General features: G+C 47.4%; 1 protein-coding gene across 1 annotated transcript; it reads left to right on the top strand.

Moving 5' to 3' along the window:
• Positions 1-3,320: 3,320 nt before the first annotated feature.
• RGS4 (regulator of G protein signaling 4) lies at positions 3,321-7,954 on the top strand (the record flags this gene model as incomplete). Its single annotated transcript, XM_080698976.1, has 5 exons — positions 3,321-3,495; positions 6,099-6,203; positions 6,472-6,533; positions 7,128-7,294; positions 7,715-7,954. Exons 1-5 carry the CDS (start codon positions 3,452-3,454, stop codon positions 7,952-7,954), a joined length of 618 nt encoding a protein of 205 aa, XP_080555102.1. The 5' UTR covers positions 3,321-3,451.
• Between the last annotated feature and the right edge of the window lie 18,927 nt (positions 7,955-26,881).

The following is a 26,881-nucleotide window of genomic DNA, read 5'->3' as shown; positions in this document are numbered from 1 at the left end:
CATCAAATCTCATTTCAGAGCCAGGCATGGTGGAGCAAGCTTGTAATCCCAGCATTCGGGAGGCTGAGACAGGAGGACTGCGGTTCATGAACAGCCTCAGCTACTTAGTGAGGCCCTCTGCAACTTAGTGAGACTCTGTTTCAAAATAAAAAATAAAAAATTGGGCAGGGGGTGTAGCTCGGAGGTCAAATGCCTCTGGATTCCATTCCCAACCCCCCCCCAAAAAAAATCTCATATCAGCACCACTCCTCAAGAGGTCTTTGCTGACCACCCTGCCAGGTGAGCCCTTTCTGTCAGATGCTCTCACATCACCTCCCTGTCTTCTTCAAGGTTTGGGCCAACGTCTGGAGTTATGTTACTTGTTTATCTTCCTTTCTTTCTTTCTTTCTTTCTTTCTTTCTTTCTTTCTTTCTTTCTTTCTTTCTTTCTTTTTTCTTTTGGTGGTACTGGGGTTCCTGGAAGCCCTTCTACCTCCGGGCTACACTCTCAGACCTATTTTATATTTTTATTTGGAAACAGGGTCTCTTAAGCCAGCGAGGCTGGCTTCAAACCTGAACGATCCTTCTGTCTCCACCTCCCAAGCGCGGGGATTAAAAGTGTGTGCCACCACGCCTGGCTTGTTTATTTTCTGATTCCAGAAAGCTGGTAGGGTGAAATCTCCCTGAGGGTGAAGACCTTGTATGCTTAGTCACCATGAAAAACACACTTCTTCAAAGAGAGGTCTGCACAGAGAGGCTCTCAAACAGATAAATGAACATAAGATAGGTCTTTTGAGAGCAAGGCTCTTCCACTCTGCTGGACTCATCCAGGGATGACACATCATTGAATAAGGAAGCTGATGCTTGGTGCAAATCAGAGAAGAGAGTAGAAGGAGGTCGAGGTGTGACTGCGCCAACCCTCACCTCCACAAACACATTAGTAAGGCCCTGATGAAAAGGATAACTCATGAGAAGCTCCTTCAAAGATTCCTTAAAAGTACTAAAATGCTCAAGACTGCAAGAAATCATAGTCAAAGAAGTGAATGACCATGCGGGACCTGAGCACAGTGGTGGTTAAAGGCCTGGTTCAACAGCACCAGCCTGGTCTTAACTCAGGCTCCTAAAGTCAAGTTACTGGACCACTTTTTCAGGTACCTAGGTGAGCAGAGAAGGTGCTGGCCATCTTAGAAGACCTTTGTTTCCTTTTTTTTTTTTTTTTTTTTTTTTTTGCTGGTACTGGGGTTCCTGGAAACCTTTCTACCTCCGGGCTACACTCCCAGACCTATTTCATATTTTTATTTGGAAACAGGGTCTCTTAAGCCAGCAAGGCTGGCTTTGAACCTACGTGATCCTCCTGTCCCCGCCTCCTAAGCACAATGAGTCCTTTTAATTCATCTCTTCTATGGTGCAGCCCTGTCCTTGGGCTGGCACCTCTCACGTTACACTGTGGCTGCGACCTCCATGCTGCTGATGACAGGAGCAGCTGCCAACGTTCACTTATTCTACATTATAACTCAAGGAAAAGTCACCCAATAGCTAATCTAGTAAATCCCTTGTCTGCAGAGAAGGTTTGAACTCCCTAGAGTTCAAACGCACATTCTGAAGATTATAGTTCCCCCACCTCTTGCTTTTGTCTGCCATCCTAGCTCTGCCATCTGTGGAAGGGAAGGAGCTTCTGATAAAGGGCCAGGGTGGGATGTTTGGGACACATGGATGGGTGGGGTCCGTTAGGGTGGGGCCCTTCACCGCTGTTCCTTCGTGTCCTTGGTACCTTTGCTTGTCACAGGAAAACATATATTCTCTTCTCCACCTGAACCATTTGATATCTTTCTATTTTTTTCCCTTGTGGTACTGGGGATTGAGTCCAGAGGTTTTCTACAGCTCTGAACTACACTTCTATCCCTTTTTATCTTTTGTTTTGGAACAGGGTCTTGCTAGGTTGCTTAGAGAAGTTGCTGAAGCTGGTCTTGAACTTGCAATCCTTCTATCTCAGCCTCTCAAGTCCTGGGATTACAGGAGTACACCACACGGCCCAGCTTGATATCTGCTTTCTATACTAAGATACAGCTAAGTAGAGCCTCTGATCAGGAACCTCTCTGCTTTTAAGATTCAGTTTGCTGTGGTCAGACACAGTAATTAATTTCTTTCTTGTCAAAACTTCCCTACTCAAATAGAATTCCATGTAATTCTGAGGTAGGTATTTGAGCAACTACTTTAAGATATACAACATTCTCGGTCTTTGACGTATTCAACTCACGACACTACATGCAAAAGACTAACTTCCCAGGTGTTCAGAAGCACTTAAGGATGAAGAGTCTCACGATGCCAGGTGACAGGCAAGGCAACTGCATATGGTTTTGTCTCCTTCTGTTCTCTCTCTTCTCTGTCCTCTCTTCTTTCTTCTCTCTGCCCCCTCTCCCCCCTCTCTCTCCCTCTCTCCGCTCCCCCCCTCTCTCTTTCTCTCCTCCTTTCTGTTTCTCTTTTGAAAATACCAGTTTGGGATCTTGGAGTTACAGAAGATACAACCATTTGCTTGTGAAACTCGACATCTATATCTGTCCATCTGCTGCTTCCCCATCCCCATGGCACCATTTCAGGGATTTCTGCAGGAGACAGGCATGTGCAGCAGACTGACTCAAATGCTGAGCTGAATTCTGTTCTCAGAGAGACTTCTAGAGAAGTGTTCTGCAGTCAGGTTGTCACAGAGGTGGGAAGCCTACTTGCCTAGGCTGGCAGGTTTCTCTGCTGTGCGGGGGTGTAAGTTGGCCAAGCAGCTGTTTCCCCCACGCCCCTGTGTGCAGGACAACTGGTAAGGCAACTTCTGCAGATTGCTGCCCGGAGACCAGGATTCTCCCAACTCCCCTTGAAAATAGCAAGGCTCAGCCCTTGAACTGAGTATAAAGAGGGATTTCTAATCTGAAGAGGAAGCAGGTTGGGAGCAGCCCCACAGTCCACCTGCTGTCTGTTTCCTTCCAGGAGACAACTGTCCTGGGAATTGTTTCCACAGACCAATGAATAAAGCCCATATTTTGCAGTCTGCATTGTTTTTACAGACAAATGAATACACCCCTTATTTGACAGCACTGTAAACTTTTTTTTTTTGTCTTTGTCCTTTCTTAGAAATTCAGAACCTCAGATATTGGTAGAGACGTTGAGTAAAAATTCATTTTCCATTTCCCGTATACTTTCAAGAGGGTTCTCTCCACTCCGCAGCTTTGCACTGCAGATGCGTCAGTCCCTTTCTCCCTCATCTCTTCCAGGACAGAGAAGCTGCAGAGAAAGAGGAGCCCTGTCGCACAGCGACCATCTGATTGGCCGAATGGCTGCTGCTGGACTATAAAAGAGACCCCTGCTGGCTTGTGAGGGAGATGCTCTGAGGATTCCTGACAGCATCTTTGTGGAGAGAGGCGACGACACTCGCTGAGAATAGAAACCGCTTCCTTCCTGCTGTGAACACCACGCTGTTAGCCAAGATGTGCAAGGGACTTGCAGGTCTGCCGGCTTCCTGCCTGAAGAGGTAAGGGCCTTTTCAGCCACTAGCCCTATTGGACTTTTGGACAGGCTTTCTCAGTTACTGGCATGTTGTACTTACTAACCTAATCCTTTGGAATTAGAGACAATGTGGCCAGGAAAGCAACAACTTCCTAGCTTTCCTCTAAAATTAGCTAATTTATGACTTAGGAAGCATGCTCCACAAATTTTGGTACCTGTGAGTTATTTTATGTGACTTCAGTTTGAGACCTGTTCGGACCTTTAAGCCAGATCCTCAACTCAAGCTATTTAGATATTTAGTGGCCTGCGCTCTTTCAGTCTGTCACTGGTGTTGGGGTCTGAGCACCTCCAGGACACAGGGGACTGGCTCTGTGTCTAATAGTGCATGTTAGATCTTGTGGGGGAAGACACTGAGAGGAAGGTTTGCTGTAGCATCAGGAAAGCATGGTGCCTTCTGTGTGAGCTGCAGGGCCCTCTAACATTTTTATGAGTAAAGGAGACAAGGAGACATAATTTCAAAGCCAGACGCCCCTCATTTCTCTGTCCTTGCCTGCTGCTAGTTCTTGAAGTCTCTTACATGGGTGGCAGGTGAGAAATATCGATCAAAACAAATCAGTTAAGGATCCTCTGGAAAATCTCATCCTAAAGAAAGACATTATTTTATCAATGTACTTTCTTGATTTATAAAAAGGAGAAAACCTTCAAAGATTTATATTTACTCATCTACCTTTGGCTTTCTTGAAAAAGTATATACACATAATTCCAGGGAATGCTTATATATTATTTAGTTGAAAGTAAAATATAAAACTAATGTTCATTGCATTACTGAATCATAAAGTTAAAGACAAGAAGTCAATCTGATGATATACCAACTCTTGTCTTACCTCCCTGCAAATAGAAATCACCTTGAATTCCAATTTGGAAATAATCTCAGAAAGCAGTTTTTTTCCACATTACTGAGGGGTTTGCCTTTCAAATATTGTGAAGGTGTCGATAGCACATCGAGAGGGGCAGGTGAAGCTGGCAGAGAGGGACGAGACCACATGCCTCTTACCTTTCCCACTGGTTTCCTGAACTGAGTGAAGAAAATCACTTCCAGCTCAGTTAAGTCACATACACAATTAACCACATGAAGCTCAGGAAGCTCGGGGAAGCTGTGCTCTTGTGAACAGCTGTGTCCCAGAGGGTCCTGCAGCCAACCCGGCAGGGAAGCTCTGAGCTCTGCCACCCTCGGGCTCGCTCGGCAGGCCTCCCTGGTGCATAGCAAGCCAACTTGTTCAGCCTGCATACCAGGGTAAGGCTTGGAGGGGCCTGAGCTGCTCAAGGTCACATGGACAGGGAGACAAAGTAAGGACCAAACTCCACTCTCCCATCTCCAGTGACTTCTGAGATCACTTTGGCCTCCGTTTTTATGGTTATGTTGTGTCATGAAGAGATTGACCAAGCATGTTTCCAGCTCTTCATGAAATGACTGCCGTGGGTAGTAACTGTTGGCCCTCAGGCAGAGACAACACACAGGCATATGAAATAATTCCTTTTTGGACTAAATCACTGACCTTCATGACTGTATCTTGCTCTCACCAGGGAGGTTTTTGTCTTTCCTGGCCAGTCACCAGGTACAGAGACAGAGGTAGGAAAACAGCCCTACAAGGGAGACAAAACACTGTTTAAAAGCAATTTATGAATATAATGGGATTCAGACATTCTGGGGAAACCCATGTGGGTAGCCACTAGAGTATCAGAGGCCATCCTAACGTGTGTGTTTACCCTTGTGCCCTCATCTCTTGACTTTTATAATAAAAGAGATATAAGCAAGAAGAATAAGTAGGAAGGAGAGCTGAACTCAAAGCTGCTTATAGGGTTCTGGCTACAGAGCCACTTGGAAGCCCTGCTGTACCAACTGCCTAATCAATGGTAGAGTAAGGAGAAACTTCTGGAACTAAACAGTCACTCCATCAGAGATGACTCCAGCTGGCTTCTCCAGTTCCAGAGCCTCAGGTGCCCTTCCTGGTGTGCACATCTGGATGGTGGCAACAAAGGAGGCCAATAGTAGCTGGAGATGGTCTGGAAGCAGGAGGAGTGGTCTCAGCCTGAGCTCTCTCCATCCCTGGACTGCACGGCCATTCCTCGCATGACCCCTGCAGGCTGGCCACCACACCATGACAGGGACCCCCACCCCAAAACACGCACCTGTTTTCTCCCAGGTGCAACAGAAAGGATGAAGTAGCAGCCAGATGCCAGAAGGTGGCAGCAGCAAAAGGCACCATATTTTGCTCTCCAACTCTTAAAAACTGAAGTCCTGTGTCCTGCATGGTTTCATTGATGATGCCAGAAGTATTCAACAGGAAAAAATGTTGTTGTACAGAAGAGGCTTCTGAGGCAGGCAAGAGGTCAGGATTTCAGGGTCAGATGAAGGATCCAGGGTTAGAACCCAGCCGCATGGCTAGTAGCAGGCTGTAGGTAGAAGAAGAAGCATCCCGTTCTGAGGGTTCCTGTCCAACATCAGTCCCTCCTTGTATAAACTGCCCCTGCCCTACAGGCTAGTGATGGACTACTAGCCCACCGTACACATGGTGGCTCGTGCAGATCGGGCTATCACTGATTCTCCTACTTCTCTTTTCTGTGCAGCGCAAAAGATATGAAACATCGTCTCGGTTTCTTGCTACAGAAGTCTGACTCCTATGAACATAATTCTTCCCACAACAAGAAGGACAAAGTAGTTATTTGCCAGAGGTAAGAAAATGGCCTTGATGAACATTCACTGAGCACTATGGGAACATAGAGATAACCTATGAGAAAGGAGGGTGTTAGGGTGATCAAGACGGCCTCCATTTCCATGGAGATCATAACTGGATTTTACATTTCCATGTACTTAGTGAAAAACTTGACAATCTCATCATCTTGATGGAAGATAAAATCTCTACATTTCATCCAGGAATATAGATTTCTTGTTTCAATTCTATATCATGGCACTCAAATTATTTCTCTATAATGTCTCTAGGGTAAGCCAAGAAGAAGTCAAGAAATGGGCCGAATCACTGGAAAACCTGATTAGCCATGAATGTAAGTATGACACCTCTGCCCCACCCAGTCCCTTGGGCCGAGGATACAGGGACTCCTGTTTTGCTTGTCTAATAGAAACTGCAGGGAGATCTGGGCTCTTTCTGACTTCCAGATCCTAGATAAATATTTAGTTTTATATCTAGTCTATTTAAAACTTTACAGTGTCCCAGAACTTGTGACATACAGTGGGAAGTTCATACCTAAATTACATGAAAACCATGGCTCTAATTGCATGGAGTAACGGTAGAGAGAGAAGGTTCTAAGTACTGAGGTCTTCCTGAAGAGTAGACCTCAGTATCTCCTTTTCAAAGCCACCTTGACAGCTGATGGCTGCATAGGCTTTCCAGAAGGATAATTATTTCTTAAAAAAAAGCTTAAACTCAGTGTAGGAATCATGTGGTTTAACTGGAATCTACCAGACACTAAACACAAATCGGGGCCACCAGACCCCAAAGTGACCCTACAATGGGGAGAATGGGAGGATGGGAGGGCTTCTCTAGCCCACACCTCATCCCCCAAATCCCTGGGCTTTATACAAGAGGCGCTACCCACAGGCCCCCGTATGCTCAGCACTGTGGCTTCCTCCTCTCGCAGGCGGGCTGTCGGCCTTCAGAGCTTTCCTGAAGTCTGAATACAGTGAGGAAAACATCGACTTCTGGGTCAGTTGCGAAGAGTACAAGAAGATCAAGTCACCTTCTAAACTCAGCCCCAAGGCCAAAAAGATCTACAATGAATTCATCTCAGTCCAAGCTACCAAAGAGGTAAGCATTCACAGCAGGAATGCTGGGCCTTAGCAAAGACACCAAGAGGTGGTGCTCAAGGGCACCCGAGGGGTCGGGGTCCTGAGGTGATCATGCTGAGGAAGTGGAGGGTTGCTGTAATCTGATGACCCAGGTAAATCTTCAAACAAAAAGGCTCTTTCATCCATGAGACTTACATTACCACCCTTAGTGATTTTTTAAGTCTCCCCAATTGGAGGAAAATAGAAGATAATGTTCTTCCCATTTTAAAGCAAAATGAACTTTAAAAACGTTTTCACATGTGCCAGGATGAGACCAAATGTCCTGTATTTCAGTCCTGGGAGATACAGGGACACAGTCACCTGCATCAGCTTAGTGTGGGGGCCTTTGCCCAAACAGGTAGCAAGTCTGATGGAACCTTTTTCTCCCTTCCCCCACCAGGTGAACCTGGACTCTCATACCAGGGAGGAGACAAGCAGAAACCTGCGGGAGCCCACAATAACGTGCTTTGACGAGGCCCAGAAGAAGATTTTCCACCTGATGGAGAAGGATTCCTATCGCCGCTTCCTCAAGTCCCGATTCTACCTTGACCTGGCCAGTCCTTCCAGCTGTGGAGCAGAGAAGCAGAAGGGAGCCAAGAGTCCTGCAGACTGCACTGCCCTGCTCCCCCAGTGCGCCTAACTCGCTCCCTGAGGCAGACATCGAATCACCAAGACTCCATGCCAGACACCCGAGGCCAATACTGATTTGTATAAGCACGAGTGCTTCATCCACGTTGTAGCCTATGCCCATGCGGCTGTGCCAGTGAGCCGCTGTGCCAGTGAGCCGCTGCCTCCTCAACTAGATGTAGTCACGTACTGGATGTTCATCAGGCTGAGACCCTGTTCCAGCCAATTTTCCCAAGGTTCTTGCAGGCCATTTCTTCTAATAATGGCTTGGATTTTCAGAGATGGTTGGCAGTTCTCCGCCCAACAGCTTGACCTGTGTGTGGTTGGTTGGTACACTTCACCAGAGATCACACACACGTGTCTTCTGTTAGCCAGCTCTTCCTCCAGACTCTCGGTGTTTAGGTGAGGTTGGCCTATCACACCTACATGCATGTATGTGTGTATATTAAATATATATGTAATATATACATGCATATTCTGTATATATTTATACGTGTCTACATATTTAAGCATGTGTGAATCTGTGTGTGTTTTTATATATACATACACATTTCTGCATGAGTAGATGGGAAAGATCCCGGTGTTCAAATTAATGTGTACACACTCGATGCATGTTCTGCTCGCTGTCTTTTACACTGCATTTGGTCAGGGCAGACTGAGCCATGTAGACTGAGAGGATGCTAACTTGTAGAAAGCTGGTTCTGTAAAATCCTCAGGTCTTATTGGAGAAGAATCCAAGGGACTTCATGCTTAATTTAACCTCCATATCGAGCACTATGGAGAAGGCAAATACCAGACTGTCGTCACAAACGGCACTCTTGAGCCTGCGGCTGCTGGGCATGCCTTCTTGCTGGGTGTGCTGGACATACTTGTTAGTGGCTGATTGGTGTGGAGTCCGGAGATGGGAAGATGAGCGGCCGGGAGAAGAGCAGCCAGGGCCTTGCCACCCAGTCTGCCCCAAACCACTGGCTCAGCAGAGCGCGGGCTCAGAGAAGCTTGGAGGCTACAGTGGCCCTCCCTTCCTCTGTCCTCCCGATCCGGGTGCTCTTCTCATTCCTCAAGAACCTTAGCCATCAGAGAGCTGCCTTGGTCCCCCGAGTCTGTTGGTTTGCTCCATATGGTTCCAGGCTGTGTGCCTTCATTTAGAAATCAGCCACAGGGAAAAGGCTGTGTTTTTAAGGGGAAACAAGTTTTCACAAGCTGAAAAGCTCTCATGAAAAGTTTTGTCTTTTGTGGTAAAATCTTGTTCATTCCATCCCTAACATCGGGGCTAACAGAGACTGGTATTTCTTTCTATATTCTGAGATTTGAAGGCGAGAGAAATGAAAGAGAGAAGAAAAGGAGACCAATTTTTAGAACTACTGTTTGAATCTTTTTAAGGCACATGAAATACTTGAAAATTTCTCATTTCTGTTATGTCTGATGTTGTTTTGTACAATGTTTTTATTATTGTATTGTTTTATAAACAGAGGCACAGGATATTACCTGAATTACTAATGAATGCCCAGGAAGTAATTTTCTTCTCATTCTTCTAAAACTGCTGCCTTTAGGAACACACACTCACACACACTTGTGCACACACTCACGCACACACCACGTCCACTGCTCTCATCTCGTACAGTTACATGCACGAGCACCTCTCTGCTTTTCAGCCAGTGTCCTAGGCTACGAGATGCAGGCACAGCTGCATCCACACACATCTGTAGTAAAGATGTCGTTTTCTAACCCAACCTTCCTGTCTCTCTGGCAGTCTTGGTCTTAATGTCCTGGAGTTCCTCCTCAGCATCCTGTTGTTATACAGCTGCACAGTCCTGTCTCCCGTGGATGCCAGGACCCACACGTATCTCTGGCTTTGTCTGTTATAACTGTTATGACTTCTGACTGTACCTGTGCTCAAAAAGCTGTCTGACAAGCAGGTCTGGATGGCCATTCTGAATGAGAAGTAAATTATTTTGTGTAATACCCTTTTGAGTGTGGCTTTCAGTTGTGTTCCCCTGTGGTCTCTCACAACTGGTGTGGAGGGTCCTCCTGCTCTTGGTTCATGGACAGAGTACTCCTTCCTAATGCATGCCTATTTCTATTGTGCGCTTTGCAGACATCAAATGCTCCAGAGACGCACATTCATCCTAGTAGTGCATCAAATAAAGGCTTCAGACAAAACTGTCTGCTTGAAACACATTCATGATCCCCAGGGCATGCTGTGGGAAGCTGCAGGCTGTAGGCTGGCTTTAGAAAAACCTGTACTGAGGCTTCCTCTCTCCAGGCCCATTAACTCTGGGAAAGAAAGCTGAGCTGAAGCTGCTCATTCCTCAGTTTATGCCCTGGCTCTGCCTGTGTCGACTCAGAACCAAGGGAGTTTTGGCCTCAGCCTTTGGTAAATGGGTCTGTTTTTAAGGGAATGGGATCCATCTTCCATAGCATCCCTTCTTCTACTTCCAACAGCCTGCCTTCTTGAGAGAACATAAAGGAGTAAGGAAGAAGAGCAAGAAGGCACTGAAGCAAGCAAAGGGAGAATATGAGGGGGAAGTGGAGATGGAGAAGGGGTGCGAGAAAAGAGCAGAAGAAGAAGAGAGGAGGAAAGGGTGGGTGACGTGGAAGAAAGAAACACGAAAGGTAGAGGAAAAAAAGAAAGATGTCTTCTGACAGCTCAAAACACAACTTCCAGCCTCTCCGCACCCAGCTGGCAGGGCCCACCTGCCCCCACCTGAACCGAGCAGGCAGGGGCTCCCAGGCCTGCAGAGTGAGAGTGGGGGGCAGCAATGGGGCTGAGGCCAGGTTCTTCTCCAGAGTCACCTCTCTGAGACCCTGAATTTGCAAGGTCCTGTCACCTAGCAACTCTTTCTTTTATAAGAAATACTTGAAAGAATGGGTTTGTAAAAAAAAAAAAAAAAGATAAGAGAAATCCTCCACTCTCTTTTGGTTTCATTTACTGCTGCCTGGGGAGGCCTTGCTCTGGGAACTGTTGACATCTAGCCATGTAGGACTCTCAGGCGGCCAGGACCCAGCTGGAAACAGGCATTGGGCTCATGGTCCTGCTCACGTCCTCCTGTGTCCCCTGGGAGGAAGCCAGCGGTGACCACGGGGCCTGGGCTAAAGGCCAGTGCCCTTCCCAGCACATGGAGTGTGGTCTAGGCCACAGCCTGTGCGCACTGGTGGATCAGATCCTGGGAACTTGGCAGCCACGGCCCCTGGAGAGGACGGCAGGGTCGGCTCGGGGCACACGGCTGCTGAGGAAAGGGAAACAAGTTTTTTAAGTAGCATTTGTAAAATTTCCAGATTCTTCCATCAATCCATCCAGCCTCTCTGCAGCTGTCTTCTCTTGGGAAGTGTATCTGTTCTGGCTCAGCTCTGGAGTGTCCCCAAAGGCGCCTGTGTGGAAGGCCTGGTCTCCAGTGCAGAGTGTTCAGAGTTGGGACCAGGAGGGCTCTGACCTCACAGGACTAACCCGTTGGTGGCTGAGGGGAATACCTGCTGGGGGGAGGCAGAAAGAAACTGTGGGCAGGCGGGCTGGATGGAGAACGCAGGTCCCTGGGCCCTTGGCGACTCTGCTGGCCCTGGCCCTGCCCGTCTCTCTCTCTTTCTGCTTCCCAGCCACTGTGAGCTGAGCAGCTTCTCACTGCCTTGACGTCCACCAGGATGCTCAGCTTTATAACCGGCCGATGCAATGGAGCCAGGGAGTGGACTGAAGCCTCTGAAGACATGAGCCAAGCCACATCCTTTCCCCTCTAAGTCTCTTTTCCTATGTATTTGTCAGAGCCACAGGAAGCTGTCTAATGCATAGTGGGTAACAAAATGCAGTGTGCCACAGTCAAGACAGTGCCTACTCAGCCTTTCTTTCACCACCATGCCTGTAAGGTTTGTCCTCCTCCCCTCTTCCTATTTCTCCCCGCAGGCCTTTTTCTTTCTGCTGACCTTGCCGTCCAGCTCATCTGTTCATGCCTTTGGGTGCTGGGAAGAACAAGCATCAGGACGGTTCTTGCCATTTCCCTCTTAGAAGATACAGGGATGGTTCTCCCCACCTCCTCGTAGGAGCCTAGAGTAAAATAACTAAAGTAGGGAAGGTCTGGCTGGAGCCCCTTTACAGAGGAAAGATCATAATGAGGCATAAATAGGCAAACAATGTGTTCATAATTAAGGGGGCATATACGTATATGTAATTGTACAATTCAAATCTACATACTCGTTTTTTTACATAAATTTCTCAATTATATCCAAGATATAAGTTCACTAACATTAATTATTTGTACTCTCTTAGTACCACTCTACATGCACTAACTCACTTAAACCCTATAACCACTCTATGATGAAGAAGCTCTAAGATTTGTCACCTCCCTTTTAACAAATGAGGGACTGAGGCACAGAGGCAAACACCTTTCCCGAGATCACATAGTCCATAAGTAAAGGGCCAAGCGTCACTCCCAGACAATGAGACCCCAGGGGCCACCTCACAAAAGGTGGAGTGGCTCCACCAGTCGGAGGCAATGCTGGCGTCTGTCCTGCGAGGGGAGTACATGGAGGAGAGCCTGTTACTGCAGTGTTTTGCTGCTGCGGAGGTCCCGGCAGCACTTGCTCAGACAGAGGCCGCATTGTCCTGAAGCCGCTTCAACAGACCCTTCTGATCCTGCAGCTTCTGGGAAGTGACACTTGAACAACCTGCAGGCGGGCCAGCTCTTCAGGGTGATGCTAAGTCACTTCTGGAAGGTTTGCTCACGCAGCCTGCATTTCCATGAACTATCTATAACTACCAATAAATCTCCTTTTGCTTAAACTAGCTACCATGTGTTTGTTTTTAGAATTCAGAACCATGATGAATATAGTAGGCACTAAAAATGTTAGTTATATCTGAGGATATGTCCTGGAAGGTGTCCTTTTAGGGAATAGTTTGGTATAATGGAAAAAATCATGGCTTCAGGGGTATTGAGTATTCAAATCCAGAAATTTTATGAGTCATGGAACATCTAGAAATTATCTCACTTGTCTGAAATTCAGGCTACGTTTTTGTAGAATGCTGCTAACAATATTGATATATAGAGCTTTGTACCTATTAAAAGATATTTATTAGACATTTAATAAATATTAACTCTTTAGTCACTTTAGATAAACCATAGATCCACAGTTGCAGAGAGGAGGAAGATAGAAAGAGCTCATGAAAGGCCGCACAGGATTTAGGGCGATGGAATCGTTCTTTGTGGTGGTGCACACAGGACTGTGCACTTGCCTAAAGTTTCTTATATAACACAAAGTGTAAATTTTACTGTAAGCAAGTTTAAGAAACAGTCAATTGGGAGTTCAAAAAGAGTTACAGAGAACTTCCAATTGATGCCATTCTGGAGGAGCAGGTACCTCTGTGTCATAAGCCATTATAAAACAGGGCAAAATATAAAAGCGTATATTTTCAGACTGGACAGAGACAGTGACCCTGTGATCCTAAAGAAGATAGAACATACGATTTGAACTCCACTTGCACCCTAGCAGTTTAGGCTGCTATAAGTACCAAGAATAAGATTGTGAATTACCATATCTGTCTATAAACCACAGTGAAGGCACAGGGAACATTGAATGGTTAGTGCAAGAATGTAGTTAAAACCCCAAGTAGAGCCATACAAGTCTGCCACATGGCTGTCTTTGGGTCTTCCTGGACCTATGAATTCAATAGTGTTTCAAACATCAGAGGTCAGAAGGAGTGTTCTTTGGGGCCTTTTTCAGACCTTCGTAGGTTAATTACAGAGAAGATTCTTAGAATTCTGGCACAAAGTCATGGCGTCTCTGTGCATAACTACTCTTTTGAGAAACAGATCTAGGATTGTTGCTATACGTCAGAAGGCTGTGGCCATAAGTTGTCATATAGCCTAAGCTTCCCTTATTAACTCCACCCATCACATCCTAGAGAGAAAAGCAAAGCAGAACTTACTCACTAAGGGGAAGTAAGAGGAGTGAGCTTGGTGGAGCCTGGGGTCAGGGAGCAAGGTGAAGAAGAGGTCCCTACTCCCACCATGTCTCCCCTCACAGCCACAGAATGGCTCCACGTGTGAAAAGTTGGCTGAGAAGTTAAAAATAAGGCCCAGTTTACAGCTATTTCTGCATACTATAGAAGTGCCCCAAAACAAAAAACAAAAAACTAGAACCCCAGCCGGGACAACATGGAAGGAAATGAGCCAGTGGGCAGAGCCTCCAGCAATGCATGTGTGTCAGCTTTGTCTATAAAAAGCGACAGCCCAGGCATGTATCTGCATGAATCCTGTGCTGTGGGCAACAGTTTGCTGGAGTGTCAGCAATGCAGAGTTCACACAGCTAGAAATTCTGTTTGCTGCCCTCATTCTTGTGGATGATACAGTGATGAACATGAAAATGGAGATACCTCTTTGAGATCATGAGTCCAAAGTCTTTGCCTATGTAACCAGAAGTGGGATTGCTGGATCCTATGGTAGTGCCATGTTTAGTTTTTGAGGAATTTTGAGGAACTTATAACCTATTTTAAATAATGTTCCACCAATTTACTTTCCCACTGACAGCGTACAAAGTCCCCGCATCCTAGTAAACATTTTCTATCTTTGCTTTCTTTTTTTTTTTTAATTTTATTTTATTGGTGCACTGTATTCATACATCATAGTGGGATACAAACTTTTGTAGACATACATGCACACATCGCCCAGTCAGCCCCCACCCGATCCCCACCCCATTCTCTCCCCATCCCTCCTTCCCATGCTTGGCTTAGTGGTTGACATCTAGTATTATAGCAATTTATCCAAAATTAAAAATGATAATCTCACATAACAGTTTCATTTGTCTGATACCAAGCGTTTGATGATTTAAAGATAGCATTTCAATATTTCTTTTTGCTTTCTTTCTTACTAGAGCATATTTTTTTCTGTTTTTTTAGGTGAAACTATCATATATTTATATATTTATTTTTCAGAAAAAAATCTATCCTAATATGGAATATGAATTCTAGATACCCAAAACGATCTTGAAAAAGAACAAAGCTAGCAGATATATATTTTCTGATTTCAAACCATATAAAGCTACAATAATTGAAACAGTGTAGTACTGTTCTAAAGGCAGATATATAGACCATTGGAGTTAAATACAAGCCTAGAGCTAAATTCTTCCCTATATTGTCAAGTTATTTTTGACAAGGTTTCCACGAACATTTGGTGGTAGAAATAATAATCTTTTAACTAAATATTGTTGAAAAATAATAATTACATGGAAAAGAATAAAATTGGACCTTTACCTAATCCCATATACAAATATTAACTCAAAATAGATAAAAGACCTAAATATAAATCTTAAGACTATAAACTTTTAGGAGAAAATCTGGGTCATAAAACCTCACAACATTGAAATTGGCAGTGATTTCTTGGATATGATTTCAATGGCACAGGCAACAGAAGAATATACAAACTCCCTAAAAAATAAAAGAAAATATTGTATATCCAAAGACAATGTAAACAGAGTTAAAAGTTACTAATAGCATGGGATAAAATATTTCCAAATGCTATATCTGAAGGTATATTAATATTCCAACTAGAAATCCTAAAAATTAACAACAATAAAGGCAAACAATACAACTTAGAGATAGGTAAAAGACTAACATAAATAATGAATCTCCACAGATAACCAATCTTAGTTGTCTGTTGGATGGAAACTCTTGTTTCTCTGGTTCTGGTGAGTGTTACCTATTTCTTCTTTGTAGTTAATCTCTTTGAGTATTTTCTCTAGCGCTGGTTTTGAAGACATAAATTCCTTCAGTTTCTGTTTGTCATGGAAGCTTCTTATTTCTCCATCTAATTTGATAGAAAGTTTTGCTGGATAGGAAATTTTTGGCTGGAAGTTGTTTTCTTTCAGAGTTTGGAATATGTTACTCCAAGCCCTTCTGGCTCTCATGACTTGGTTTGGGAAGTCTGGAGTGATTCTAATTGGTTTGCCTCTGAATGTCAGTTGGCCCTTTGTTTTTGTTGCCTTTAAGATTCTCTGCTTGACTTCCACATTGGTCATTTTGACAATTATATGGCGTGGGGATCCTCTTCTCCGATCCTGTCTAAAGGGAGTTCTATAAGTTTCCTGGATCTGTGTATCAACCTCTTGCTCTATATTTGGAAAATTTTCTGCTATTACTTCCTTGAAGAGATTGTTGATCCCTTTGGTATCACTTTCTTTTCCCTCCTCTATTCCAATTATTCTTAGGTTAGCTCTCTTAAGATGGGCCCATATTTCTTCAATGTCAGATTCCTGCTGTTGGATATTTTTTTCTAGATTAGAAACTATGCATTCATTTTTGGATTGCTCATCTTCTAAGAGCGAGATTCTGTTCTCCATGTGGTCTAATCGGTTGTTTGTGCTTTGAATTGAGGCCTTTACTTCATTAATTGCATCCTTTATCTCTTTTTGGCTCTCTCTGAGTTCTTTTCGAAGCACCTCTATTATTTCTACAGTTATTTTCCTGATTTGATCTTCTAGAAATCTCTGATTTTCTGTTTTATCAGGTTCTGATGTTGTGGGGTTGTGCACATTCATTACTCCAGTGTTATTCCTCTTTCTCATGATTTCGGAGGTTTGTGCCTTCTCTGGGTTCTTCCCTTGGGTCACTATGGCTTCACTTAAGGTGCTCTGGATCTCGAGTCTGTATTATCTCAGACCCCACTACTCCTTTACTGGGTTGTATCACAGAGTCTCCGACCCAGGGAGTCGATAGAGGCTGCTTTAAACTATGGGGGGTGCCAGGTTGCACGTTCTCCTATGGTGTGATATCTCTGCCACCACCACTCCCTCACTGGGTCAAGTCCCAGGAGGCCCAATACTGCGATTTCTCCTCTGTGGCCCGCAATTTGACTCACTGTTCTTGAGTACGCAGATGTAGCTGTACTGGACTCGGTGAATTCACTGCTGTTGCCGCCGCCGGTGGCAATATGGCGCCTCTGCCACGCCCTCGGCCATGAGGCTGGTGTATTTTTTCTTCTCTGGTTTTGATTTCCACTCTGAATCCCTGCGGCGTGTGCTGAGCTCAGCCACTGGGAGCTTTAAATGCTGTCTGCGCCGAAAGATCCCGCCTGGCTGTTCCGCAGAGGCTCACCTGGCTTGCTGTAGCCGTCCGTTGAGTTCGCCGCTGCCGCCGGCAGTATGGCACTGCTGCCGCGTCCTCGGGCGCGTGTGTCTCCTCTGTGGCCCTGAGCTCTGTTCTCAGTCCGCTTTCTCTCTGGAGCCTGGTGGTTTTTTTTGTTTTTCTGGTGATGGTGTTTTCTGGCTATGAAAGGCGCTCTTTTTGTGGTAATGGAGATTGGTTGTTAGCGGGACTCTTAAGCCCCGCTTTTCTCGGTCGCCATCTTCCCGGAAGTCCTATCTTTGCTTTCTGATGTCAGCATCCTAGCAGGCATGAGGTACGACCCCTTGTGCCTTTGACTTTCATTTCCCTTATGATTATTGGTGTTTAGCATCTTTTCATATATCTGTTGCCATTTGTATGTATTCTTTGAAGAAATATCTATTTTTTGTAATTACTTTTTAAATTAAATTTTTATTGGTGTATTGAATTTATACATCATAATGGGGTAGAAAACTTGTGTAGGCATAAATGCACACATCATCCGGCCAGCCCCCACCCAGTCGCCACCTCACTCCCTCCCCATCCCTCCCTCCCATGCTTGGTTTAGTGGTTGACTTTGATATGAATAAGTACATCATGCTCTTTAAAGCGTTTCCCTCTCCCCACCTCCCATCCCCACAGTTAGGTTGTCTTCTTTGCTCCTCTATAGGATCTCTTTTTTCACCTGGAGTTCCTCCTATGACCCCATTCACCCTAGCTTTCACTTATTAGGGAAAGCATCCGATTCCTTACTTTTTGTGACTGACTGATCTCACTTAGCATAATGTCCTCAAGATTATATCACTTTAGTTTCTTACATGACTAATCAACTTTTTAAAAATATTTTTGCTGGTGCATTGTAGCCATATATCTTAATGGGGTACAAGATGGCAGAGGCATACATGCACATCACTCCCTTAGCCCTTCCCCAATTCCCAGCCCGTTCCTTTCCAACTTCCTCCTTCTCATGTTTGGCTTGGTGATTGACTTTGATATGTTTGTGAACATACATCATATACATTAGGGAATTTCCCTCTTCCCTCTCCCATCTCTCTCAGGTTGCCTTATTTGCTCATCTATGGTTTCTCTTTCCTTGTCTAGAGTTTCTCCTATGACCCTTTCTGTGATCACTTTAAAATCAAAATTTTTTATACTTTTGTTGACTTTTACTATTGGATTGCATGAGTTTCTTAGATATTTTGATATTAGACACTGATCCTTTATCAGATTTTCAAACATCTCCCTTCTCACATGTGCTGTATTTTCATTGTGCTGATTTTTCTTGGCGATGCAAAAGCATTTCAGCTTGATCTGATCATGCTTTTCTATCTTTGCTTTTGCTGCCTGTGATTTGGAGGGGGGCATCTAGGGATGTAACCCAGAGGCATTCAACCTCCGAGCTTCCTGCCCTTTTTTTATTTTATATTTTGAAACAGAGTCTCACTAAGTTTCACAGGGCCTCACTAAGTAGCTGAGGCTGTCCCCGAACCATGATTCTCCAGTCTCAGCCTCTCAAATGCTGGGATTACAAGCGTGGACCACCACGCCCAGCTTGTTGCCTGTGTTTTTTATGTCAGATTTCAGAAATCATTGCCAAGGCCAATGGCAAGAAGGTTCTGTTTACTTTTAGGAGTCTCAGGGCTCAGGGCCTTGTCTTTAAGTCTTTAATCCATTTTCTGTCGACTTGTATGTGGTCAGTTGGCACAAAAGTCCACTTTCATCCTTTTTCATGTGGATATCATGTTTTCCCAGCATCATTCATTGAAGAGACTCTTTCCTCATGGTATATTATTGTCTTCCTTGTTGAAATCAGTTGACCTTACCTATGTGAATTTATTTACCTGTCATCTTATTTTGCAACATTGCGCAAAACCCCAAGATCATTGGAGAGAGAAGACTGGGTTTGCTTCACAGTGATACTCCTCACAGCACAGGCCCTGCGCAGAGTCAGGGTTAGGTGGACGTGCATGCCCTGAGCAGCTGCAGCTTTCTCTGCTGTAGGAGTCAAGCAGGTGTGGAGGAGGAGGAGGTGAGGAGGAGGCACCGTGCTGCAGGAGGCCTATACGTGGTGATATCTACAGGATCGGAGTGGAAACTTGATGCATTCCCACCGGACTTCTAAAATAATTTTTAAGGCATAATGTGACCTTTTCCAGTGATCCCTTGGGATCTAAAGAATTTAGCTGTTTATCTTTTACAGCATAGGAATGTATTTTTTCTACAGCTGTTGATTTATTAACATTACTGCAGTCATATAAACCTGGGCTGTCTGGGCTGAGAAATAGTTTAGCTAGAAGAAATATATTTCATAAACTTAAAACTGGAAACCCATAGTCTAACTCTTATGAGAAAAACAAAATAGGCTATGTGAAATGGCACTGTAGCCTCTTGTTGCTATTGGTATAGCCTGTTGCTTCCATGTGCTTCCAGAAGAAGTGAGTTCCTGAGATAATCCGTGGTTGATAAGAGTGGAGTTGGAGGTGTTGGAGGTTATAAACTCAGTGAATTCTACCAATTCCACAGAGGTACGACAGAAATTGGTCCTAATGGCAGGGAAGGAAGACACAAGAGTCTTGTGCACATTGGAATCACTGCCTCTGAATAAGCAAAAGTAAAACTGAGCCTTTTCACAGAAAAATAACTCAGTGTGAGGCTCAAAAAGGAGGGGAAATAAAAGTGAGGGAGACAGTCAAGGAAACAAGCCCGGTGGTGCTCACGACCACTGACGTCGACTCGCCTGGTATCCAGCCATGTGAACTTGGCCTTTGAGCCTTGGTTCCTCGTGAGGAAATGCAGACAGAGCTCATCTCATACTCGTGCGCGCTCCCCATCGCCTCTCTGTGCCGTGGGTTGCGGTGACCTGATGCCTTCTTTTTGTAAATGTGCCAAAGAGGCTCAAGCATTGACCCATGGCGCCTGAGGTCAGAGGAAAAGCCTGCCTGAACTCAAACTGTGAGCCTCTGAACTTCAGGGTGCTGAGTGGCCGGAGGACAGTGAAATGGTGACTAGAAACGCCACCCTTCCAGAGCCTGGCAGTTCACACAACGCCTCGCCCGGGTCCCTCTTCTGATCTCTGCACCTGTCGTTCTAGGAGCCTTGCCTTGGTTTCTACCAGAACACACAGCCAGTGTCTGGGATCGCCTTTGAGCTGCCTGACCCCTGGATTCTTAATCAGTGCTTCCACTTGGACTTCAATTGCCTTTACCTCCTATGTAGACTTTAGAGATTGATGATTAATAAAGTAGAAAGCCCCTCACACATGATACATACATATAATATATATATATGTATATATGTATATGTAACATATGTAAAATATATTTATTTATATATATAACATAGATGCCTATATGTCTATATATTATATAATGTATATACCTATATATGTATGTATATGTATATATATGTATATAACATATATGTATATAACATATATATATATATAATCTTTTACTCCCCTTCTTCTATTCTACTGAAATCTTTCCTTCCTCATTTGTCCGAAGTCCCTTTTACTTTCAGTTTTTTTTTCCAGTTTCCTCATATGTGAAGAAATATATGATTCTTCACTTTCTCAGACTGGCAGATCTCACTGAAAGACACATAGGTGCTGGCCGGGGAACAGAAGGAACTGGTGGAACTTGCTTGTGTGCTGCAGCCTAAAGCATGGGACAGCAGTGTTCAGAAACTCCACAAACAGCTGAACAAGCCAGCTGGTCAGAGAACTCTACCCCGCCGAGGATTTGGAACGCTGCTCTCTAGGGTGATGGCAATTACACACTGGAATCAGAGCAGCCCCTTAGGACTGCCAGTGGCTTTTCATTATATTTTATTTTTGGCGCATTGTAATTTTACATCATATTGGGGTATAGAGTGTCAGCCAGTTGCATGTACATAGTTGACCAGTGGTTTTTGAGTAGACTTTATATGAGATAGCTATAAGATTATTACTTATTAATTTAAAATGTTCTAATGAGACACTAATAGAAATTTGGGGATTTAAAAGGTAAATTTGTATTCTGCTGTTAGCACAGTGCTGAGTAAATCTAAATGTGGGTATATGAGGTGTGTGCCAGTTCATGCAGTGGAGGCCCTTGCAGACTCACAGACACGGATGCTTTAGGGCCTGGGTTGGATCCTGGGGATGGCGGCGAAGGTGCAAAGTGTCCAAAGTTCTCCAACAGAAGAAGATGCCATCAGATTAATGCCCCAAGACGTTTGCTCTTTACTGTGAAGAGCTGTTAAAGATTCCAGGTTGTGTCTCCACATGTGAGAGTTCACACTTAGGGAAGAGCACTTCACTTCTGACAACAAACAGATGGAGGGGACTACCAATTGAGTGTGCAACTGGGAGATTTTGGAATTTAGCAGGAATTTCATATACACACAGAGTAAAGCTACAAGTAATTGTTGCTGGACTTAATAGTTAGGACAGAAGACTTTTCTATGTGTTCCCCACCTCTTCTGCCCCCAGCTTCCTCCTACCTGGGCCTCCACCTCCTCTGCCCCCCAGCCTTCACCTATCTCTGTCTCCTCTGACCCCTGGCATCATTCTATCTTTGCCCCCCAGCCTATACCTGTCACTTCCTCCCACCTTCTCTGTCCCCCAGTGTCCTCCGGTCTCTGCCACAGCCTCCTCCTGTCTCTGTCCCCAGCCTCCTCCTGTCTCTGCCCCCCCAGCCTCCTCCTGTCTCTGACCCCAGCCTCCTCCTGTCTCTGCCCCCCAGCCTCCTCCTGTCTCTGACCCCAGCCTCCTCCTGTCTCTGTCCCCCCAGTCTCCTCCTGTCTCTCTCTGTCCCCCCAGCCTCCGCCTGTCTCTCTCTGTCCCCCCAGCCTCCTCCTGTCTCTGCCACCAGCCTCCTCCTGTCTCTGTCCCCAGCGTCCTCCTGTCTCTCTCTGTCCCCAGCCTCCTCCTGTCTCTGCCCCAGTCTCCTCCTGTCTCTGTCCCCAGCCTCCTCCTGTCTCTGCCCCCAGCCTCCTCTTGTCTCTGCCCCCAGTCTCCTCCTGTCTCTCTCTGTCCCCCCAGCCTCCTCCTGTCTCTGCCCCCAGCCTCCTCCTGTCTCTGCCCCCAGCCTCCTCCTGTCTCTGCCCTCCAGCCTCCTCCTGTCTCTCTCTGTCCCAAACCTCCTCCTCTCTCTGTCCCCCAGCCTCCTCCTGTCTCTCTCTGTCCCCAACCTCCTCCTGTCTCTGCTTCAGCCTCCTCCTGTCTCTGTCCCCCCAGCGTCTTCCTGTCTCTGCCCCCTGCCTCCTCCTGTCTCTGCCCCCAGCCTCCTCCTGTCTCTGCCACCAGTCTCCTCCTGTCTCTGTCCCCAGCCTCCTCTGGTCTCTCTCTGTCCCCAGCCTCTTCCTGTCTCTGACCCCAGCCTCCTCCTGTCTCTGTCCCCAGCTTCCTCCTGTCTCTGCCCCCAGCCTCCTCCTGTCTCTGCCCCCAGCCTCCTCCTGTCTCTGCCCCAGCCTCCTCCTGTCTCTGCCCCCCGTCTCCTCCTGTCTCTCTCTGTCCCCCCAGCCTCCTCCTGTCTCTGCCCCCAGCCTCCTCCTGTCTCTCTCTGCCCCCAGCCTCCTCCTGTCTCTCTCTGCCCCCAGCCTCCTCCTGTCTCTGCCCCCAGCCTCCTCCTGTCTCTGTTCCCCCAGTCTCCTCCTGTCTCTGCCCCCAGCCTCCTCCTGTCTCTGTCCCCAGCCTCCTCCTGTCTCTGCCCCCAGCCTCCTCCTGTCTCTGCCCCCAGCCTCCTCCTGTCTCTCTCTGTCCCAAACCTCCTCCTTTCTCTCTCTGTCCCAAACCTCCTCCTGTCTCTGTCCCCCAGCCTCCTCCTGTCTCTGCCCCCAGCCTCCTCCTGTCTCTGCCCCCCGTCTCCTCCTGTCTCTCTCTGTCCCCCCAGCCTCCTCCTGTCTCTGCCCCCAGCCTCCTCCTGTCTCTCTCTGCCCCCAGCCTCCTCCTGTCTCTGCCCCCAGCCTCCTCCTGTCTCTGTTCCCCCAGTCTCCTCCTGTCTCTGCCCCCAGCCTCCTCCTGTCTCTGTCCCCAGCCTCCTCCTGTCTCTGCCCCCAGCCTCCTCCTGTCTCTGCCCCCAGCCTCCTCCTGTCTCTCTCTGTCCCCAACCTCCTCCTGTCTCTGCTTCAGCCTCCTCCTGTCTCTGTCCCCCCAGCGTCTTCCTGTCTCTGCCCCCTGCCTCCTCCTGTCTCTGCCCCCAGCCTCCTCCTGTCTCTGCCCCCAGCCTCCTCCTCCTGTCTCTGCCCCCAGCCTCCTCCTCCTGTCTCTGCCCCCAGCCTCCTCCTGTCTCTGTCCCTAGCCTCCTCCTGTCTCTGCCCCCCAGTCTCCTCCTGTCTCTGCCCCCAGCCTCCTCCTGTCTCTGCCCCCAGCCTCCTCCTGTCTCTGACCCCAGCCTCCTCCTGTCTCTGTCCCCAGCCTCCTCCTGTCTCTGCCCCAGCCTCCTCCTGTCTCTGCCCCCAGTCTCCTCCTGTCTCTCTCTGTCCCCAACCTCCTCCTGTCTCTGCTTCAGCCTCCTCCTGTCTCTGTCCCCCCAGCGTCTTCCTGTCTCTGCCCCCTGCCTCCTCCTGTCTCTGCCCCCAGCCTCCTCCTGTCTCTGCCACCAGTCTCCTCCTGTCTCTGTCCCCAGCCTCCTCTGGTCTCTCTCTGTCCCCAGCCTCTTCCTGTCTCTGACCCCAGCCTCCTCCTGTCTCTGTCCCCCGTCTCCTCCTGTCTCTCTCTGTCCCCCCAGCCTCCTCCTGTCTCTGCCCCCAGCCTCCTCCTGTCTCTGACCCGAGTCTCCTCCTGTCTCTGTCCCCCAGCCTCCTCCTGTCCCTCTCTGTCTCCAACCTCCTCCTGTCTATGCCCCAGCCTCCGCCTGTCTCTCTCTGTCCCCCCAGCCTCCTCCTGTCTCTGCCACCAGCCTCCTCCTGTCTCTGTCCTCAGCATCCTCCTGTCTCTCTCTGTCCCCAGCCTCCTCCTGTCTCTGTCCCCAGCTTCCTCCTGTCTCTGTCCCCCAGCCTCCTCCTGTCTCTGCCCCCCAGCCTCCTCCTGTCTAGTCCCCCCAGCCTCCTCCTGTCTCTTCCCCCCAGCCTCCTCCTGTCTCTCTCTGTCCCCAGCCTCCTCCTGTCTCTGCCCCCAGTCTCCTCCTGTCTCTCTCTGTCCCCAGCCTCCTCCTGTCTCTGCCCCCCAGCTTCCTCCTGTCTCTGTCCCCCCAGCCTCCTCCTGTCTCAGCCCCCAGTCTCCTCCTGTCTCTTCCCCCCAGCCTCCTCCTGTCTCTCTCTGTCCCCAGCCTCCTCCTGTCTCTGCCCCCAGCCTCCTCCTGTCTCTGCCCCAGCCTCCTCCTGTCTCTGCCCCCAGTCTCCTCCTGTCTCTCTCTGTCTCCAACCTCCTCCTGTCTCTGCCCCCAGCCTCCTCCTGTCTCTGTCCCCAGCCTCCTCCTGTCTCTGCCCCCAGCCTCCTCCTGTCTCAGCCCCCAGTCTCCTCCTGTCTCTTCCCCCCAGCCTCCTCCTGTCTCAGCCCCCAGTCTCCTCCTGTCTCTTCCCCCCAGCCTCCTCCTGTCTCTCTCTGTCCCCAGCCTCCTCCTGTCTCTGCCCCCAGCCTCCTCCTGTCTCTGCCCCCAGCCTCCTCCTGTCTCTGCCCCAGCCTCCTCCTGTCTCTGCCCCCAGCCTCCTCCTGTCTCTGCCCCCAGCCTCCTCCTGTCTCTCTCTGTCCCCAGCCTCCTCCTGTCTCTGCCCCCAGCCTCCTCCTGTCTCTGCCCCCAGCCTCCTCCTGTCTCTGCCCCAGCCTCCTCCTGTCTCTGCCCCCCAGCCTCCTCCTGTCTCTGCCCCCAGCCTCCTCCTGTCTCTGCCCCCAGTCTCCTCCTGTCTCTGCCCCCCAGCCTCCTCCTGTCTCTGCCCCCAGCCTCCTCTTGTCTCTGTCCCTCCTGCCATCTCCTAACATCTCAGCTAGAGTGAAATTTTCGGAGAAGAGGAGTGAGCTTCCTCCTGGCAAACAAGGGAGAAGCTTCAACTAGACTTTTTCTTTTTCAGATCTTTGCTTATTATCAGTGGAAGTGTTAGAGAAACTCCAGTACGTTGAGCTTTGGTCGCTAAATTAAGAACCAAAGCAAACATTCAGTTAAAAGAAAGAAACATCAATCTCCATTCACCCTTATTCATTAATGCCTGTATACTACAATTCCTTCTTAAGTGTTTGGATTTTTTGGTCTTTTATTTGTTTGTTTTGCTATTGGTGGTGGTGGTGTTTTTTGTTTTCTTCCATAAATTCTGCTTAAAGCAAAGAGGTTCTGGCTTTCAGGGAACAAGCCTAGGGGCCTCTTCTCTTCTCACATGTGATGGGCACTTTCTTCCAGGGCATCTGAACACTGTGTGTCAAGTGTGGCTATCCTCGCTCACCTTCTGTGACTAGCAGCACCCCCATGCTGAAAATGACCTGAAATGGACCTTACGCCAGGGGTGTGAGTGACCTGACTGGGCCTCAACCACAGAGCCCCAGCTGCCAGCCACAAGGCCCGCCTCCAAAGCCCAAGCAAGTGAGAGAGACAGAGAAGTGTCAGTGGTCATTGTTCTACTGGTATTCTTGGTGAAAATTTCAAGAAACCAAGACTTGTTGGCACTGAGATTCAGGGAATTTTCTATCTGTACTAAATATGGCCAGGTCGTGGGGCTAGGAGGAAGAACTGAAGAATTTGTCAGAGGCCAAGACAGACCTTCCTTCAGCCTCACCCCAGGCAGTGTGTATGTTTCACCACGCTCTCGCGTGCCTCTCTTCCCCCCTCTCTCTCCTCCTGTCTCTCTCCCTCTCTCTCTCTCTTCCTCTTTCTCTTTTTCTCTCTCTCCCTCTCTCCCTCCCGTTCTCTCTCCCTCTTTCTCTCTCTCTCCCTCCCTCCCTCCCCTCCCTGCAAATTGATCCTCTTTATGTTTTGTTCTGCGTAACAATTTTCCCCTTTCACCCAGTCCCTAACCCACCAGCTGTTGACCTTATTTCCTGAACTATCTTAGCCCCAAGTATAAAGTCATGGGATTAAGCTGCTTGCCGTATGGTTCCTGGATTTCAGATTTCTCACCAGTGTAGGAAAAGAAAGCAATTATTATACCCATGGACTATAGCAGGCCCAAGTAATAGGTGTGTTCAGTCAGTTTCCACTAGACTGCGCTGGGTCAGGGAGCTGCTGTTGCTGTGCTCAAGGGAAAGCAGTCTCCAGGGCACATCAAAGTACGTTTCAGTTCACACTGACTGGTGAGGAGCCCTCAGCTGATCAAGGGCTCACCTGGAGTAAGAGGCAAGGTGAGGAGATATGCCCTGCTGGGGAAGATGCTTCCAGAAGAGTGCTGGGGCGTCAAGGACCCTGTGAGGCTTTGCACAGAAGTATAGTTACAGATCCAGATCTGCTGCTTTATTTATCAAGAAGCATGAGTCACACTGTATACAAAGTACTGGATACAAAAGTCAGAAGAGAAAAATAACTGTTCCAGAATTTAAAACTTACAGGACAAATGCTGACAGTGTGCTAAGCCCCTCATTTCCACTTCAGTTTCCTGGCCCTTCCTCCTGAGAGTGGTTTACATGTCCCTCCACTTAGAGATTTGGCGCCCCTGGCTCAACTGTTGGCAAACGCTACCCAATGACTCGCCTCCAGGGTCCCTCTGAGGTGTCATGCTGGAGCCTCTATGTCTTTCTAGATAGAAAGTGCTTTTAACATATTTGTTATTATAGGAATATGGTGACATATTTTAACTATTTTAACTTAACTATTTTGTCTCACAGAGGGAGAAAAGAAAGGGGAGTTAGGGGTGAGGTGGGGACAAGAAATGCCTAGAGTGACTGGGGAGGGTTGTCCAGCAATGTGAATACTGCTGCTTTTTAGCTTCTCTACTAGGAAAATAAGATTATATTGA

Source organism: Muscardinus avellanarius, assembly GCF_963383645.1.
Source record: "Muscardinus avellanarius genome assembly, chromosome: 7".
Classification (NCBI taxonomy): domain Eukaryota; kingdom Metazoa; phylum Chordata; class Mammalia; order Rodentia; family Gliridae; genus Muscardinus; species Muscardinus avellanarius.
The sequence above is the reverse complement of the archived record's forward strand: the minus strand, read 5'-3'. Positions and strand labels throughout refer to the sequence as shown.